The sequence below is a fragment of the Nipponia nippon genome, unplaced genomic scaffold, assembly GCF_047370975.1.
Source record: "Nipponia nippon isolate SJK-2023a ecotype South Korea unplaced genomic scaffold, ASM4737097v1 scaffold_1, whole genome shotgun sequence".
In the NCBI taxonomy this organism is placed as follows: Eukaryota; Metazoa; Chordata; class Aves; order Pelecaniformes; family Threskiornithidae; genus Nipponia; species Nipponia nippon.
This window is the reverse complement of record NW_028262290.1, coordinates 37,705,780-37,721,975: the sequence shown is the minus strand read 5'-3', so window position 1 is coordinate 37,721,975 and position 16,196 is coordinate 37,705,780. Positions and strand designations below refer to the sequence as shown.

The following is a 16,196-nucleotide window of genomic DNA, read 5'->3' as shown; positions in this document are numbered from 1 at the left end:
CCAGCTTAGCACAACTCTCGTGGGAGATTTGCCAACGGGAAGAGAAAACAGTCTCAGGAATGTGCCAACATTCCTCAAACAGCTCAAAACAAAAGCTACCTCCAACTTCATGTGCCTCCTCAGACTACTATACATTCCCTATGTATTAGCTCCTATGGAGTCCATGAGTCTTTTTTATTTCACAAGGTATTTTCTATGTTCACTAGGGCAGTAAAAGAAAAGAACGCTAAAAAGAGGTGGAAAGCGTAGCATATACCAGTGTTGTTTGCAAAGTGTACCCAAGTTTTATTCTTGATGATAAGCAGATCAGAGGTCAGTAACAGAAGGTCACCAATACTATGAAGGAAGCTGTGATCTACCCAATAATTTTATATGAAATGTCAAAATAACAGGATTAAGATAATCAAATGATTACAGTCTCGTAAAAAACAATAGCTACTAAATGATACGACAATTATTAATGTGCCATCTATATCTGCGCATACCTAAGGGATGCTTCGTGTCCATTTTTACTTTCTTTTGTTGCCAAATCTGAAATATACACTGAGAAATTTTAGCCCAGAACATGAATTTTCAAGAAAGCAAGAAAGTTTGCAAACAGGGATTTTAAACTCAGTGTTCTGCACCCTGTAGCAAAATGGTGTTGTCCTGCTCAGCCGTACCAACAGCAGATGCAGGTACAACAGAGGTGAGAACAGTTCCTCCTCAGCCAGTGTGAGGACAGTGGCGAGAACGCAAGTTAACAAACCTCTTCCCAGAGCTACTGGATAGTCACAGGAGACGATGGAAAGGAGTCTCAGCAACAACCTCTGTGGCGATGTGACAAATAAGCGTGTCAAGATCTACAGGCCTTAAAAATATATAAGTTTGTGAGCTGAATACAAAGAGGGGAATTGATAGGGACTGCCATGTCCCCACATTTCTTAAAGAGAATTCAAAAAGAACTAATACTTGATAAATATCTTTTCAAGTTTACTGCAATCAGCTGTGCTAGGCTGCATTGATGAAAGTCATGGATGCAGCTCATGAGCGTCCCTTGCCTTACTTGCTTTCCAGGTTTCTAAGAAGGTTTTTATAATCTATATTTTAACAGCTCCTGACTTCTGCTATGACATACAAGCTATTTTGGAAATATCTAATGCATTTCACCTGGTCTTGCTACGAACCTTGTTTGAGAAGAGAGCACAATCTTGCAACATGGGTTTAGTTCCCACCATTTCTCAAATGGAGCTGAGTAAGAATATTCTCATTACCAAGAAGGCATCTGATGCTACCTCTTCAAGCAGTACTGACTTTAGTCCAGTTAATCCAATTAAATGCCTGCTACTTTGGAAGGAGAAAAACTGAAACACAGGGGCAGCCTCTTCTATTCCTGCCAAAACCACTCTTTGTTTCATGCTGCCACAATATGGTCTATGGATCCATGTGATAGTGATGGGTGGGCACAGCATCTTTTGAAGTCTAACACCAGGACTAGCAAAGTTCACGAGGCTTGTGAAGCTGACAGCAGCTATGACAGATGGTCAGTAGAAACCGAACTCGTGCATTAAATGGTGCTAAAGGCTGCTTCTAAATAAAGATCCTCTCACTGCGCTAACACCTTATGTTTGTTAGTTTATCTATCTTTCGTATTTTGATTAATTATAGACATTCAGTGAAATTCCCCCCCTAATTCAACAGGGTTGATTTCATACATGGTTAATTAGAAATGTGTATTTGACTTTAAAGATTTATGCCTAAGAACACATATCACAGAGGGTAAATTTGTTGCTCTTGGAGTAACAGCGTATCAATCAGCTCAGCTTGAGCCATCTTAATAAAAATAACAACAAATTGTTATACACAAGCTAAGAGCAACTGAAGTGAAGTGTCTCCTGGCCAACTGCAATATCTAAGCACACAAAACTGAAAACAGAAGTTACAAAAATGGAACAAAAAAGTCATGATTGAGATACACCTGAAACTTGTCTTTGTTCTTGATAGTTACTTAGGATTAATTTTGGTGAATTTCTCCATCATCGTGGAGGGAATAAACCAACCAGTATTCACACTATTGGTTACAACATCACCAAGCTTTTTCATTTCTGAGGTATTCTAATTGTCCCTCACATTACTGGCTGCAAGGGAATATCAAAAGCAGAAACAATCTTCTTTTTAATGTTTCTTTTAAGCAATCTTCTTTAATCAGCAGTATATTGCACACCGCTATCCTCTTTTGGCGAAAATGCAATATTTCACTCCTGGCATTGTCCTGGAAGTGAAACAAAAAAATTCCATTTTTAGAATGCAAATCACTTCAGCTCAGTTCCCTATTTGGGTAGTTTGGTTCCATTTGACTCCCACTTCTCGTCCTTTGCAATGTAGACGAAGCATTCGATGCTCATCTGGGAGATGTTGCCTGTGGTATACAGAGCACCACTTCAATTGCTGACTTGATTTTGCTTTATAAAGCATATAACAAGAAACACATTTCTCCAACAGACATCTTCTTTATATTGCAGCTTTCAGCTTGTCCTTGGCGTGACACAGAGACAGCACATGAAAACTGACAAACAGAAGATGGATTTCAGAGCAGGCATGTTTGGACTGAGCAAGTCCAACTATCCTTTACTCACTGTCAACTTTAGGAGACTTCATCATTGCATCTCCCATGGATACTGAGGGCTCCATTGGAGTCATCACCCTTCTTTCAGCATTGTTCCTCTGGCAAGCACGCCTTGGATTTCCATGCTGGGCTCTGCTGGCTAGTGAGTGGTAGCGATATTAATTGTTCTCCTATCCTCTCTACTATCTGTGATGGGGTGTTGTTATTCCCACACATTAACTATTATATAGTATTATGGATGGTATACCAGTCAGTGCCAAAAGACATTTATTTGCTGTGTGAGTGGTGGGATATGCTAGGTGGGGGGAATATTCTCCAGCTACAAAACAAACAGATGCAGAAATCCTACAGAACCCCCTGAACACACAGCCAAATATTTGAACCTCACAATTCACCTGGTATCTTGAAGCTAGAGGAAGAGAGATATGTTTTAGAGTGTCTTTGCAAACCTAAATATTCTCATCTTCTTTGCAGAACTGTCTCCTTTGCACATCTTTTCATATCTGTCAGGAAGCAGGTTGCCTTTAGAGGGTCTTGGGATGTTTTAAGCCTCTGGACAATAAGCAGAGCCCGGGCAGGATTTTTCAGCAGACTTAGACTTGGGAACTGGAGACCAATTACTTGGCACCTGCTGCTGCACTCAGGTGTGACTCCGGGTACCTCTTCTCAGGGACAGTGGTGGCTCCGCAGATGCCCAGCGAATGCTCTTTCCCAGAATCTCACTGGAGGCATGAGCATCCTGACTTGCTTTCTATGAGAAGAAATGGTAAGTAAAAGCATACAGGCAGCTCCCTTTTCCCAGAGGATTTAAAAACATTATTGCTTTATTTAACAAAGATGGTATAAGAGATTATTAATCGTGACTACATAGTAAGTATTCTTTTTTAACTGCACATTCTTTTTTTCAACCTCACTCATCCCATAAAAGTCCCTGGGATTCCACTTGTGCTTAGGAAAGCCAACACTCTTTGGGTTTCCTTGCAGGCAGTTTCTCTTTAAACCAAGGTGTTAAAGACAGCTCAAGAATATAAATATATCAGCTCTTACCTGGACACCTTCCAAGCTACAGCTACCCTGAACTCATTAGTCATGTCTTTAGCTTTTGGTCAGTATGGTGACGAAAAGTCAGCACAAGGCAAAGGGACAAATATTTTTAAAAGATTTGGGTGCTGAGCTAAGAGAATTCAGAATTTCTTCCCAAATGAAAACCGATGCAAATAATTTTCCAACGATACAAACATTTTGTTGGTATAATCCTACATATCACAAATGGCGTACACAAAGCTCTGTTTCCCTGCCAAGACAGAAACCCGAGCAGGGAGGTTTTTTCTTCATTAGTTCCAGGTTTTCCTCCAGCTCGTTCTGTGCCTGTAGAAAGGGAGCCCAAGGTTCGTTCTGTGCCCTGCTTTTCCCCAGAAACACACTCATGGCTGCATAAATCCCCCAGTCCTTTTTTTCATTCAAGCCACTGAAAGAAATCCCCAGCTTCTTTCGACCACAGGGCTTAGTCCAGCTCATACTTTGTAATTAAAGCCATTTTCTTGGGCAGTGGCCTCCAGTTGTTCCTCACTACCCTTTCATAAACAGCTGTTTAATTTCTTCTTCCATTTAGCCTGAAAGGAAGATGCTTAGTGCTCTCATCAGGTCTGCAATAGTGTATCGATCAAAAGAGATGATTGATGCTTGTAATTGAAAGTAACTAGAATAACTCTGCCATAATTTACATTTAGTATCTTGGCAAAATTGTTTATATGATTTATCTGTGTTACACCCCATGAAGACAGTCATTTTGTTATGCTTTATTACCTAGCAATTCCAGTTTTTATACTTACTGAGTTGTATACAGCAATACATTTGCCAAAGCTGGCCTTGTCCTTAACATCACTATGAACAGATTTCTTTGAGAAATGCTGTCAACTTTAAAGTTCAGAATGTAATTATTGTTATGATGCCATCAGCTAAAATGGCTTGGCATTTCTGAGCCTCTTGTAAAAGGGAATGTGCAGTCAGTAATGCAAGCAGTGATGCTCTTTGCTCATGGGCTCTATCAACGTGTCATGGGCTCTCTCAGGATCTATGGGTTTTCCATTTACACCCATATACTTGTGTATAGACACAGAAACACCCTAAGCAGTCCTGAAACTCATTAGATATGTTTTCAATTAGAAATCTGATAGTAGAAGGTAGAGAACAGAAGTAGAAACTGCTCTAGTCTCACTGATGTTGTCAGAGGCCTGACTATCGGAGGCTTCATCACGTAACACACGACAAACATAGTTACATATGTGTGTGTACACAAACACCCCTCGCATGCACATATATAGTGTGCAAGAGAATTTTAGGCTTCTATTGGTATATTTGCAAAGAAAGAATGAAGGAAGAATGACTCCTGCTGACTGACACTGGTGGATAATTATAGCTGTGCTGTAGTTCACCTGGAAGGAGTAGAACTGCTCCTCTCTAATGTCTTCACCCTTAAAAATATTTTCAGGATCAGGACTGATTTCATCCTCACTTGCTCCTGCCAATTAAGGAACTTAATTGACAGTCCTGACTGCAAATCTCCTTCAGCTGCCCTTTATGTGCAGCAAAATCGTCCAGTGGCAATTAAGTGTGGGATTCCCTGTGCTTTCTAGAAGGACTTACAAGGTAGTCCTAGTCGCTGGTGCAAAGTAATTTAAGTTGCTGATTGAGCACCCTAGACATTTAATTGGCTCTAACTTTTCAGTATTTATTTGCTTTTCAGTGAGGCTGGTAAGAATAATTGTGCCAATAAATCGGGATTGATTCATGGGATTGCAGCAGCCGTAACACTGGCAGGAACAGAATGCGAACAATGCACAGCTTGAAGTTTTGAGTTTTGCAGATCTTTGTGGAACGATAACATAGTAATGGCCTTGCCACTCTACTTACACTGGTATAATTTTACACAGGGCTCTACACTGCAGAAAAGAACTCGTAGGCTATTCCTCAAGAGAGTCACCGAGGAAAAACTCATACACAATTATACGGTAATTGAATAACTGTTCTTACAAGTACAGATGCCACTGGGCTAAGTATATTTGAAAGACGTGAAACAGTCTTTATCAGAGTCATTAAAATAACCCAACCAAAACCCTATTTTGTTTCTTATTCATCTATTTATGGCTTGGTTCATTTTGTAGTTGTTGCTGCACTGCATAAGAAATGGAATAGTAAGCCCTGGGTCTGATCCTGCTCCCACTGGGGCTGTGCTGATGACTTTGTTGAGCTCGGACTCAGGCTTCCTAACCAGTAAAAGAGGAAGCAGATTCCTCCCATCTCAGAAAGTCCAGGCTTTCTGAGTCTTGTGAGACCAATACACTCACTACCTGGGCTCTCCCGTTCTATCTTGCATCTTCCTACTAAAGTTTTCCTGGAACAACAGTTTCCTTCTGAGCCTGGCAAGTGGTTTACAGACACGTATTCTGATATATTGATGAATAACCTCTGTTGTCACCTGATGTTCCCTGTGTATCTGAAATATTCTACGCATATCTGACTGGAACCCTAACTATGAGTTATGGTAAAATCTGGACTGATGACTAAAGCATCTGGCTATATAGATATATTTGCCGTATGTGCAAAGTAAAATGCACACAGCCCTGGCTACTGAGCTAATTCTTTCCTTCCACAAAGTAGGAAGAGCTCCATTTGGGCTGACAGGCCTTCTTACTGCATTTTCAGACAAGCTTTTGTTCTCTGAAGCCTTTTTCAGCATTTGCCTATGGAGCTGTAACTATCAGATTTATAGCCAAGTGATCCTTTCCCCCTATGAGATATTTTTCTGATTCCCTGAACTGCAATGACAGGATCAATTCAGGGATTACAATGGATAAGCAGCTGCTGTAGGGGCTAGAAAACAAACAAAAGGGAATGGAGTTCTGGCTTCAAGGCCTGCTAGACTCGCTCCTCCCAAAATTAAAGAAGTGCCTGGCTGTGCCCAGGAATTTCTTTTGTAAAAGCTACTGAAGAATGAGTGGTCTAACTCTATTATGCCAGGAATGTTCACAGAGCAGTAGCTTCTTTGCTACCTATACAAACAGCCCCGATCCCAGTCAGGCGTATGTGATAGAAAGTGCTTGTAGACCACCGATGGAGTAGAAGTTATCAGTCAAGGCTGAAATGAAGTAGCACTTCAAAAATAACGCTTACAAAGGAAAATTCCAGAGCAGATAAACAGAATCTGCTGGGTCTGAGGACCCAAGCAAATCCCAGTTTCTTTGCAAAGCACTTGGGAATGCGACATTTGTTTCTGTCAGTCAGGTCCAACAGAATTAAAACCATGAAAGGGCTCATAAATCAGCAACAGGCTCCTCAAATTGTCTCCTAAACAAGAAAGAGCAGGAGACAATAGCCAATCATTGGAGAGGCGTATGAGGCAGAGGGACAACGGATGGACAAGAGGAGCCCTGGGGGACAGAGAGCGGGCAGTTCTGTAATACTCAGGTCACTGTGGTACTATCATCCTAAATATTTCTCTTTCATTTGTTGATTACTGTAATCATTTGCAAATGATTAGTGTGAAACAGGGAACCTGCAAAAAGGTATTTCTGGTCTTAAACACCGGGCCAGGAACAAAGATCTGTATCTATAAAAAGAGAGAGTATTTATAAGAGCAAAGGACTGCAGCAGAACATCTAAAATTTAAGATCAGTGCCTTGATTGCGTTAGAGCAGCAGCCAATCCAAAAACTGTGGCAGTGATCTATAGCTAGAAAAATAAATAACTCCATGAGTTTGTACTTGAATTACTAAAGAATTTGCTGCATTTTAGTCTATCACAACCATATGAAAATGTTCTTTAACACTGCTATGCAACATACCTGTCATCTTACATGAAAGCTAGAGGAGGAGCTCCACCATCGTTTACCCCTGACATACTCACCGTCGTATCTGCTCCAGTGGTCTTTGGCACAGGGACTGTGCAAAAGGTGTTCAAGGGTGTGGGGCGGTGCTGCTGGTGGGAAGCACAGTTAGCAGGCTCTTATTTTTCTTCCCCACAGAAACTGAAAGAAACTTGATGTAGGAACATGCTGGAGACAAAGAGATACATACTGCTGTATACATACTGATGGCATCTCCCAGCTGCTACTACCTTTGTCACTTAGTGAAAACCAGAAACTGGCATCTCCTGCCTTGAAAAAGAGCACGACTGTCTGCTCCCCACCTACCTCATTTCTTATGACCTCAGACACGTATTACCCTAAGAAACAGTTGCATACACGGCAGTGCACAATGCACAAGAGCTTTCTGAGAACTTGCTCTGGAGAGATGGTGGTACTGTGGTCCTAGAGGGGGGCCTGGCAGGGGGAGCGTGGGGACCCTGCTCTGCCTGGCTGGGGCAAGAGCGGTCAGGGCCAGAGCCACCTCCTGCTGCTGCTTTGCGGGCTGGGATGGTGGCCGATTGAACGCAGTACATTTAGGCGTCCTTTTTGCTTCGTTACTGTGGATGAGTTTATTGGTTGAATACATGCAAGTTTAAGCAACTTTACAGAACTCACAGCAGACAAATTTTAATCTGGAGGGCTGGCTATTTTTACTGGCAGTGCAGGTCTACATGCTACGTTCACCCCATCAGGGAAAAAAAGCAATATTTTGTTACCTACAAGTTAATAGAACCAGCCAATGAAGGAATCAATTTATAATAATGATTAATAACAAAGCACTGTGGGCAATGGAGCTACAGACCAAAACTAATTTGTGGAAATTACTCAGCAAGTGATTATGACTAATGTGATTTGCCTTTGGGCAATTCATGAACCAAAAGTTAAACATGTGGAATGAAACATTCATTATCCATTATTCACTCAGAATAGGCAACGGCTTTTGCACTGTAGCAGAGCCTATACACTTCAGGCACGTTTTGGGGGTTTATTACACTAAATATTATATGGACTTTTTTTTTTTTCTTTTTAAAAAGGGGGCAAATATCTCTCCTAAGGAGCTCCAGATGCTAAATTTAAAGTCTGAAGGGACTACACCTTCTGCAAAAGTGTATGAGTTAACCTTACAGCTCAGGTATTGGTAGAAGAGCAGTCCTGTTTGAGATCAAAAGGTTTCCATGTGGACTAAAGCCCCTGAGAAGTCATCCAACCTCTTCTGCGAGCTTTGTCGCTTACGCTGTGGCTAGACTGCCACTGCTGCCCAAGTTAATTACTGGGGGCATATTCTAAGATACTTCAAATACATCAAGACATATAGCCAATTCCAAGATGATCCTTCAAGGATGTCTCAGTGTAGGCTTCCGTAAATGCACATTCAAGAAAGGACTCCTTTTGTGTCTGATCCTCTTCCCAAAAGGGATGGACCTTGCAACCTGCTGACTTCTACAGCATTGGCTTCAGCGTGGCAGAAGGCAAAGCTCTCCCCACTTCTTTCCCCACTGCCCTGGTGTCTGTGTCTGAAAGAAAGCAGCTAGAGCAGACTGTAAATCTACTCAGGAAAAATCAGTGGTAAGGACAGTCATTAAGAAACAGGCAGATAAAACAAAATGAGTGAAAAGATACATTGCCACTCTTTCCAGTGCCCGTTTATTTTCTTCCTGATTGTTTTCCCTTTGTCCAAATCAGTGAGCGATAAGAGGGGCTATTTTTGCATTTGCTTTATTCTCTGCCTGATGCTGAAATACACTGTTTTGTAATAGGACCATCAGGATAATTTTCTCAGACTTCTTTGCGATAAAGCCCTTCAGAAGGATATGCTCATTTGAACTGGACAGAGATGAGTTTTCCTTTTAATTCTTTGGATTATGAAAGATAGGCCAGAGGCAAAGGCTATGTGACTCTGCCTTACAAGTGTAGATTTTAAAGGCAGAACGAAATGGCTGGAATAAACACACCACCACGAGTCTACACTAAAGGTCCCTCCACCAGACACAGTGAGAAGGGAGCCTGGGACAGGAGGGATTGTCTTCTCTTTCCCTTGCCAGCACAGATGGTCTGTTGTATGTAAGGAAATCCCGCAACAAGAATATGATCCATTTGTGCAGAATCTACTCTGCACTGTCCTGGGAATTTATTCAAACCATTTAAGTTGTGCATGGATCACACTGGGGTCAAACTGGGCTCCCCAAACTTGACTTTTGCACTGCAATTTCTTTGGGTTGACTAATGGGGACTAATCCTGACATCACTAGAGAGCATAACTTTTGGCACCTTTGAAATATACCTCATCTCTAATAGACCAACTTGCCAGGGTAGAGAAACATATATCTGAATTTAAACCCAAGTGCAGGTATCCTTCTCACTTTGAGAATGAAAGTGATGTAACTTTTATTTTCACTGGCTTTTCTTGTTCTAATACTGACAACGGTGGAGAAAACTATCAGGCCATATCATAACTCAGGTTGAAGTCTTCAAATTGCTTTAAATAAAACCTTAACGTTCTTCAATAGACCAACTACTTGTTGTTAATCCCAAAATACTTTCTCTGGAAAAAAAAAAAAAGTTAAATTGGTGCTATTTGATGGTTATATAGGTACAAAACTGTTGTGTCTTGAAAGGATCCTGGTTCCAGCTTTATTTTTCTCTTGAGGAACGGAACATGTGAGTAATATGACAGATTGCTATTAATTTACTGCTCAAACCAAAATGGATTCAAAGGAGATGTGTCTTAAATCAATTCTGGTTTTCTGACTCTAAAACGTAAAAATCCAAAGTGCAGTACTTGTAATTGCAGTAATTTGTATCTCTCTGTTGATCCCTCTGTTCACATCTCTGTTGTTTGTCAGACAGTGTGTTAAGACAGCAACAGGGCTATATCTGGGCTTTGTTTGTAGCTTATTTTGCACTATTAGTTTTTTTTGGGTGCACTGTCTTCTATTTTCTCCTGAGCACATTATCAGCATTGTGCTTAAAGACTCATATTTAAAAAATTGAACAAAGTCCACTATCAGTTGAGTTTCCAACTCTGGAAGTCTAGGGATAGGGGAAGGACAGGGGAGACTGACATGGAGACTTAAAAAATTGCAGAACTCTAAATACATCCCTCGCATCCACATCTAAACACATCCTCTTCAGAGGGGTTGATGACTTGCAGCCGCTACTGACTTTTCCTGGTATTGAGAGTACTTGGCACTTCTAAGAAGTGTCATTGCTGATTCACTCCTTCATGAGTGAATAACTTGAGATAATTTTTTTTTGGGGGGGGGGAGGGGAAGATAATGATAAGTTAATGTTAAACATATCCATTACTTGTTAGCCGCCCAGGTGTCTCTTTCTGTCTGACCCCATGTAGATGGGCAGTGAAGCAGCTGCAGATGGAAGAGCCCTAAGACTTGAAATGCAGCCAAACCCAGCCTGTGTTCATGAAACTGGGTGTCAATACTCTCTCTCATTTTTGAATCTTCCCTTCAACCTCCTCAGCTTACTACCTCATCAGAATCAATCACTTTCTAATTAACTAGTCAGATTCCGATGCGGTTTGCCAAAATTTTATTATCCTGCTCTCAGAGTTATAGCATGCAATTATTTATTCAAGTTTCTACTGCTCCCACTTTGATGGAATTGGGTGAAGGAATCTCTTTCTGGGAGCCTAAGGGAGCTCTGTAATGAGAAACAGTTGCAAGAAGGTGAGTAACCCTTTTGCTTCTCAGGGTTTGCAATATGAGGAGAAAGGAAAAAACACATGTGCTCCCTCTTTATGTTCCAGCATCCAGGGGGAAGAAATTAATGCAAAAACCAGCTTCCACATGTATTTCTTGGGTTTATGGCTAGAATTTTTTTTCCTAATTGGGAGTAAAACAATCATCCTTTTTGGGGTATTACAGTAACATTCACAGTTGAGGGTCAGGCCCTTAGTAAGCACTGCAGAAACAAATATAAGACAATATTCTTTAGCAGGGTTGGGCATTACAGTACAAAGTGCTATAATACGTAGCATTGTTACACTGCCTCTGTTGAACATTGACATTCCTCATACAACATATGCACAGGCTGGATGTCTCGAGACTGGGATTTACAAAAGATAGCATCTTGAGTGGGGAACTAACTGAACATATCGTTAAGAAACACAGAGGTGATGAAGAGAGCCTCAGCCTTCCTACTTAAAGCTACTAAGGCATCAGTGTCTTGACTGATGGAGTATTCACAGCAGTAAGCCTTCTCCTGGGCTGAGGTACCTAAGGTAGCTCCGTCCACTTTCTTAAAAAATGGTAGCAAGAAATCTTCATCATAACTGAAAGATGGAATGCTTTTCAGGAGGGTGTAAGAGCTCTTCTAAGATCTTCATTTTGTTTGATTTGGTATGCGGACTGAAATTTGATTTACTTGTATCCCAGATGTTAACTACTGGACTAGAAAATTATATGCACCTGCATTCTTTGCCTCGGTGAGAACACAATCATTTACATGAGGTTTCAACAATGGAGACAGAGATACATCACAGACCGCCTAATAGTTTGCTGGAGTTGAAGGCAGCGAGCGGCGCAGAGGTTTTGCACATGCTCCCATCACTTTGGTACCACCAGTGTTCTGCTGTGACCCAAAACTGTATGTCACAGGACTGCTGAAGTTACCAACGTGTTCCTTCGTCTATGTCCATACAGCTCTTTTCAGCCAGATGCAAACGAAGGATTGAGTTTGGTGTGCCAAATGACTTTAGCTTGTGCCCGTGCTGCCTGTAAGGCTGCCTGTCAAACTCCTTTACCTTCATAGGTACAGGGAGAAGTCAACTCAAGCAGAGTATGAGCTAACACGGGAAGAAGCAGAGCCTGGGACTCGTGTTCAACTCCTGGAACAAACCCAGCATAGTGATCAAGTTGTTACTTCCCTGGTTCTGCTCTGGTTCGTCTATGTTTTGGAGCCTATTAACGAGGCTTGTCCCTCTGCCAGTGCCTGAGGGCAGTGCATGTGCATGGTGCAGCCCTGTCCATGCTGTCACAGGGCCCAGAGGCCTGGCTTACAGGTACTCCCCATCCTCGTCTGAGATCATGGGCCACACTGCTGTGGAAAGACTGCCTTCGTTAGCTGTGCCAGCAAAGCACCACGCTGCAGAGTGCTCTTGCGCTACAGTGGTACTATTGCTCTTCATTTATATTTGCAAGAAAAGGCCAGGGAATAAAGTTTTTGGCTTGCTAGTGAGTCTCGTAGACACTCTCTCAATTGCCTCTAGAAAATTATGCTGCCAGGGAGATTCTCAAACTGAAGCCACTTCCTTTTTCCTATTCCTGTGTGTGTCCACGTCTTGAATTAACTCAGTGTTTTAAATAAAACCATCAGCCAGATAGTGAAACATGGGACTATGTATGCTAGCAAGAAGTGGAAGAGCAAAAAAAGCAAATTTGCAAGCGTGGCGCCTGTATTATTTTAAGGCAATAAGTGTTTCTTGTTAAAATTGTCAGGCATGGTGAATCTAATTCCTACGCTATTTTATTGGGAAATTAGGAATTTAATGGGCAAAGGCTGCTTTTCAGAGTATAAAATAGCTTGAAGTGTCAAATGAAAGGCATGTCAGTTAACCCACTACAGTCTTCAACAAAGATCAGAAAAAGAAGATGAAAATAATGAAACTCACCTTAAGCCTGTTAAACGTAGCCCTCAGGATCTGCGTTTCCCTCTCGCTCTCAGGAACAACTCGTATGACTTTATCACTGCCAATAAGAAAACATTGAATTGACAGTTTAAGGCTCTTTGCAGCAGCACAATGCAACAGTAAACAGGTTCCAATAGCTACCGTACTTGTGCTCTTTTTCAGCGTCTGCAAAATGTCTGGTGAACTGGAGCTCTGCTTCTAAACTTGCTCCCTGGATTATGCACTTCCATAGGAATGATTTGCTCTTTACAGAGCAGGGTGTCAGCTTGACCCTCCATTTCTGTGTAAATGCTTTTGGTCATTCCTTCTAATTTAAACTATTCAGGCTGAAATCTTCCATACCAAGTATCTGCCTCAGATCAAAACAATTCTTTTTTGCCAAAACAAATAATCTGTTTCTGAGGACAAGATTAGATAAGATACATTGCTTTTGTGTGTTTAAACATTTAATGGGCTTTGAAGAGTCCAGTGTTCCCATGCATTAAAGAGGGGACTTTAGAAGAGAGGTGACCTTCATATGAGGGGCAGGCCTTTTGCTTTATCCATTAAAGCTTGCACAAATTTTGTGAAGTAAATAGCTGTTCATACATGCTCAGAAGGTTCTAGATAATAGCACCTCATTTTATGTACTTTCTTTAGCAGATCTCAATGAACATAACTTTGCAAACAGGAAACAAGAAGCTGAATAGCTGTCCATTCAATGACCACCATCCATGTCATGAACTATGGGAGGCCGGAGACCATAGGAAATATAGGGAGTGATCATGTAACTAAGACATCATCACCATAATCCGTACACAAGAGGGCTGAATAAATTTGCGTGGCCAATGCTAATTCTGTCATTTTCCTACATTTTGAGTTTTTGAATTTGTACTGTTGATAATCAGTACTTCTCCTCTTCCAAGAGACCTTGGAGGTCATGCATATCTTTATTTCTACAGTTCTATCCACTAGCCAGAACCCCCTTTTAAAAAATTTCTTTATCTCCAGTTTCCTCATTATCTGGGAATTTTATGCAATAGAATTTCCCTTGACATTGACAGAAGTTTGTCCCTTAAATATATTGTGAACTCTCCTACTTTCCTGAACCTTCTGAGTCTGCTCAGAAGATACCTGGCCAACTAGAAGCAACACTGGTGAGTGTGCATTTGCCAGCCTCGCTTTTTTAGGAAGGCTCCCAAGCTGCTGCTGTTCTCAGCAAGCAGCCACCAGGTCTTGTCTTTGGTGTACTGCAGCTACAGCTCTGGTAGGACTCACCTTTGTTGCAAGAATCCTTAATGCATATATGGGTAAGCATTAAATATTGCCAGTAAGTGGTTCAGAAGAATGCACTGGTTGTTGGGTTCAGTACTGCTAATAAATACTGAATTCTGAAACAGCTTGCTCCACCTCTTTCTGGCAGTCTTTTCCCTCCAGTCAACACCTGCTCCCACTTGGTTAGTCTCTGATCCTTCTTTCTGTCTGAGCTCTTCAGTTCTGGTTCTCACTGCTGCTGAGCTTTCCCTGTAGACAGGTCCCAAGCCTTAAAACATCTAAGTCTTCCAACAGCTTCATGGCCTTAAAGTTTTTGGGCCAGTTAGACTCCAGGTTATGGCTGCAATAACACTGATGTACCCAGAGATGTGGACCTCAGTCCATTCTGCTTGGCTGCTGTTGACCTTACTTAACAAATGGTCTATGCCTAAGAAGGAAGATTTCTGAAAGCACTCTTGTTATAATTTGGCAGCTCTAAAATTTTAGGGGAAATTACTATGCTTCCAAGCCAAGTTTAACCTCCTGTATAGGAACTTACTTACACAGAAGGGAATAAGCCTCTTAGAGTACTACAACTGCTGCATCTTTTCAAGGAAAATAGATGCTTTTAATTTATCATACATACAACAGTAATATTCTTTCCCATTACTCATTTCTTTCAGAGTATTAAATTGCTGTTAAGAAGGAAATGGGTAAAAAGAAGTAATGATTGCCCAGGACATGTGAAGGTGAAGTAACTAATAAAGATTCATTGGACATTTCTGGAAGGATTGGGACAACCAACACATAAAACTCAGATTTTAATAAGTAGCTAAGCATGTGTTACGCAGCTGTAATGGAATTTCGAAGGAATGGATATCACTTAGGTACAGTCTTGTATTAATATACACCACTCCAAACTGTCTTGGATTAGCTCAGCAACACTGGCATTTCCAATGTGATGAAAGACCTGCCTTAAAGAGGAAAATATTGGTGCTGTGACAGATCACTTGACACATTGTTGGGAAATGCCTCAAGCTATGGCTGGGTCTGCTGCTAGAGAGCTCAGAGCAAGCAGTTTAGCATACCTGGTACTGTTAGTATTTTTTGAAAGGACGGTTAAACCATTATGACAAGGTGGTTTCATTTTTTGTGCATGTGAGATGCAGGAATACACTGAATTCCTGAGAACTATCTGCTAACACCCACTTCTGTAGGTGGATAATCATTACACATTCTTCAAGAAAGCAGATACCGAATCCGGCTTTACTCCTGATATCTACCAGTCAAAGAACATAGTCCTAAGGTTATTTTTTAGCTTTACAGCTTTCCTAGTTACATTTCACAATAAAGGAATCAAACGATTACCTTAAACACTATGCAATACCCATTGAATTTAGGGTAGAAATCCAACAGCCTACCCAGTATTTAAGAGCCAACAACAAAATCTACCAGATCATGGACTAAAGTGGCTGATAAATGGCAGCTGTACCCCAAACACTCAGAACCACCCCCTGGCGAGGTCCGCTGCCATCCCTCATGTCTAGCTGTTGAGGAGAAAGAAGCAGGTGATCATGGGTACATCTAGGGAAAGTTGTGTTGCCTGAAGACATATGTCAGCACTCTGCTGATTTATGCAGGCAAAGTTATTTTTCTAACCACAATGTATCTCAACTTTTTTTTAAAGTTTATTTTTTTTACATTTCTAAACAAACAGCAAGATGGGATATATTTTGTAGGGATTAATATAGAACCTTACATCCACTGGGACAAACTTTCAATTTACTCCTAGCAACTAGGGTAATGGA

At 41.2% G+C, this 16,196-nt stretch overlaps 1 protein-coding gene across 1 annotated transcript in view; it reads right to left on the bottom strand.

The window, feature by feature from the left end:
* Positions 1-16,196, bottom strand: part of CPA6 (carboxypeptidase A6) — an 86,395-nt gene that overhangs the window by 34,853 nt on the left and 35,346 nt on the right. Inside the window, exon 2 of the mRNA XM_087735154.1 lies at positions 13,138-13,213. Within this exon, the coding sequence (XP_087591280.1) occupies positions 13,138-13,213 (76 nt within the window). The remainder of the gene's footprint in view (positions 1-13,137; positions 13,214-16,196) is intronic.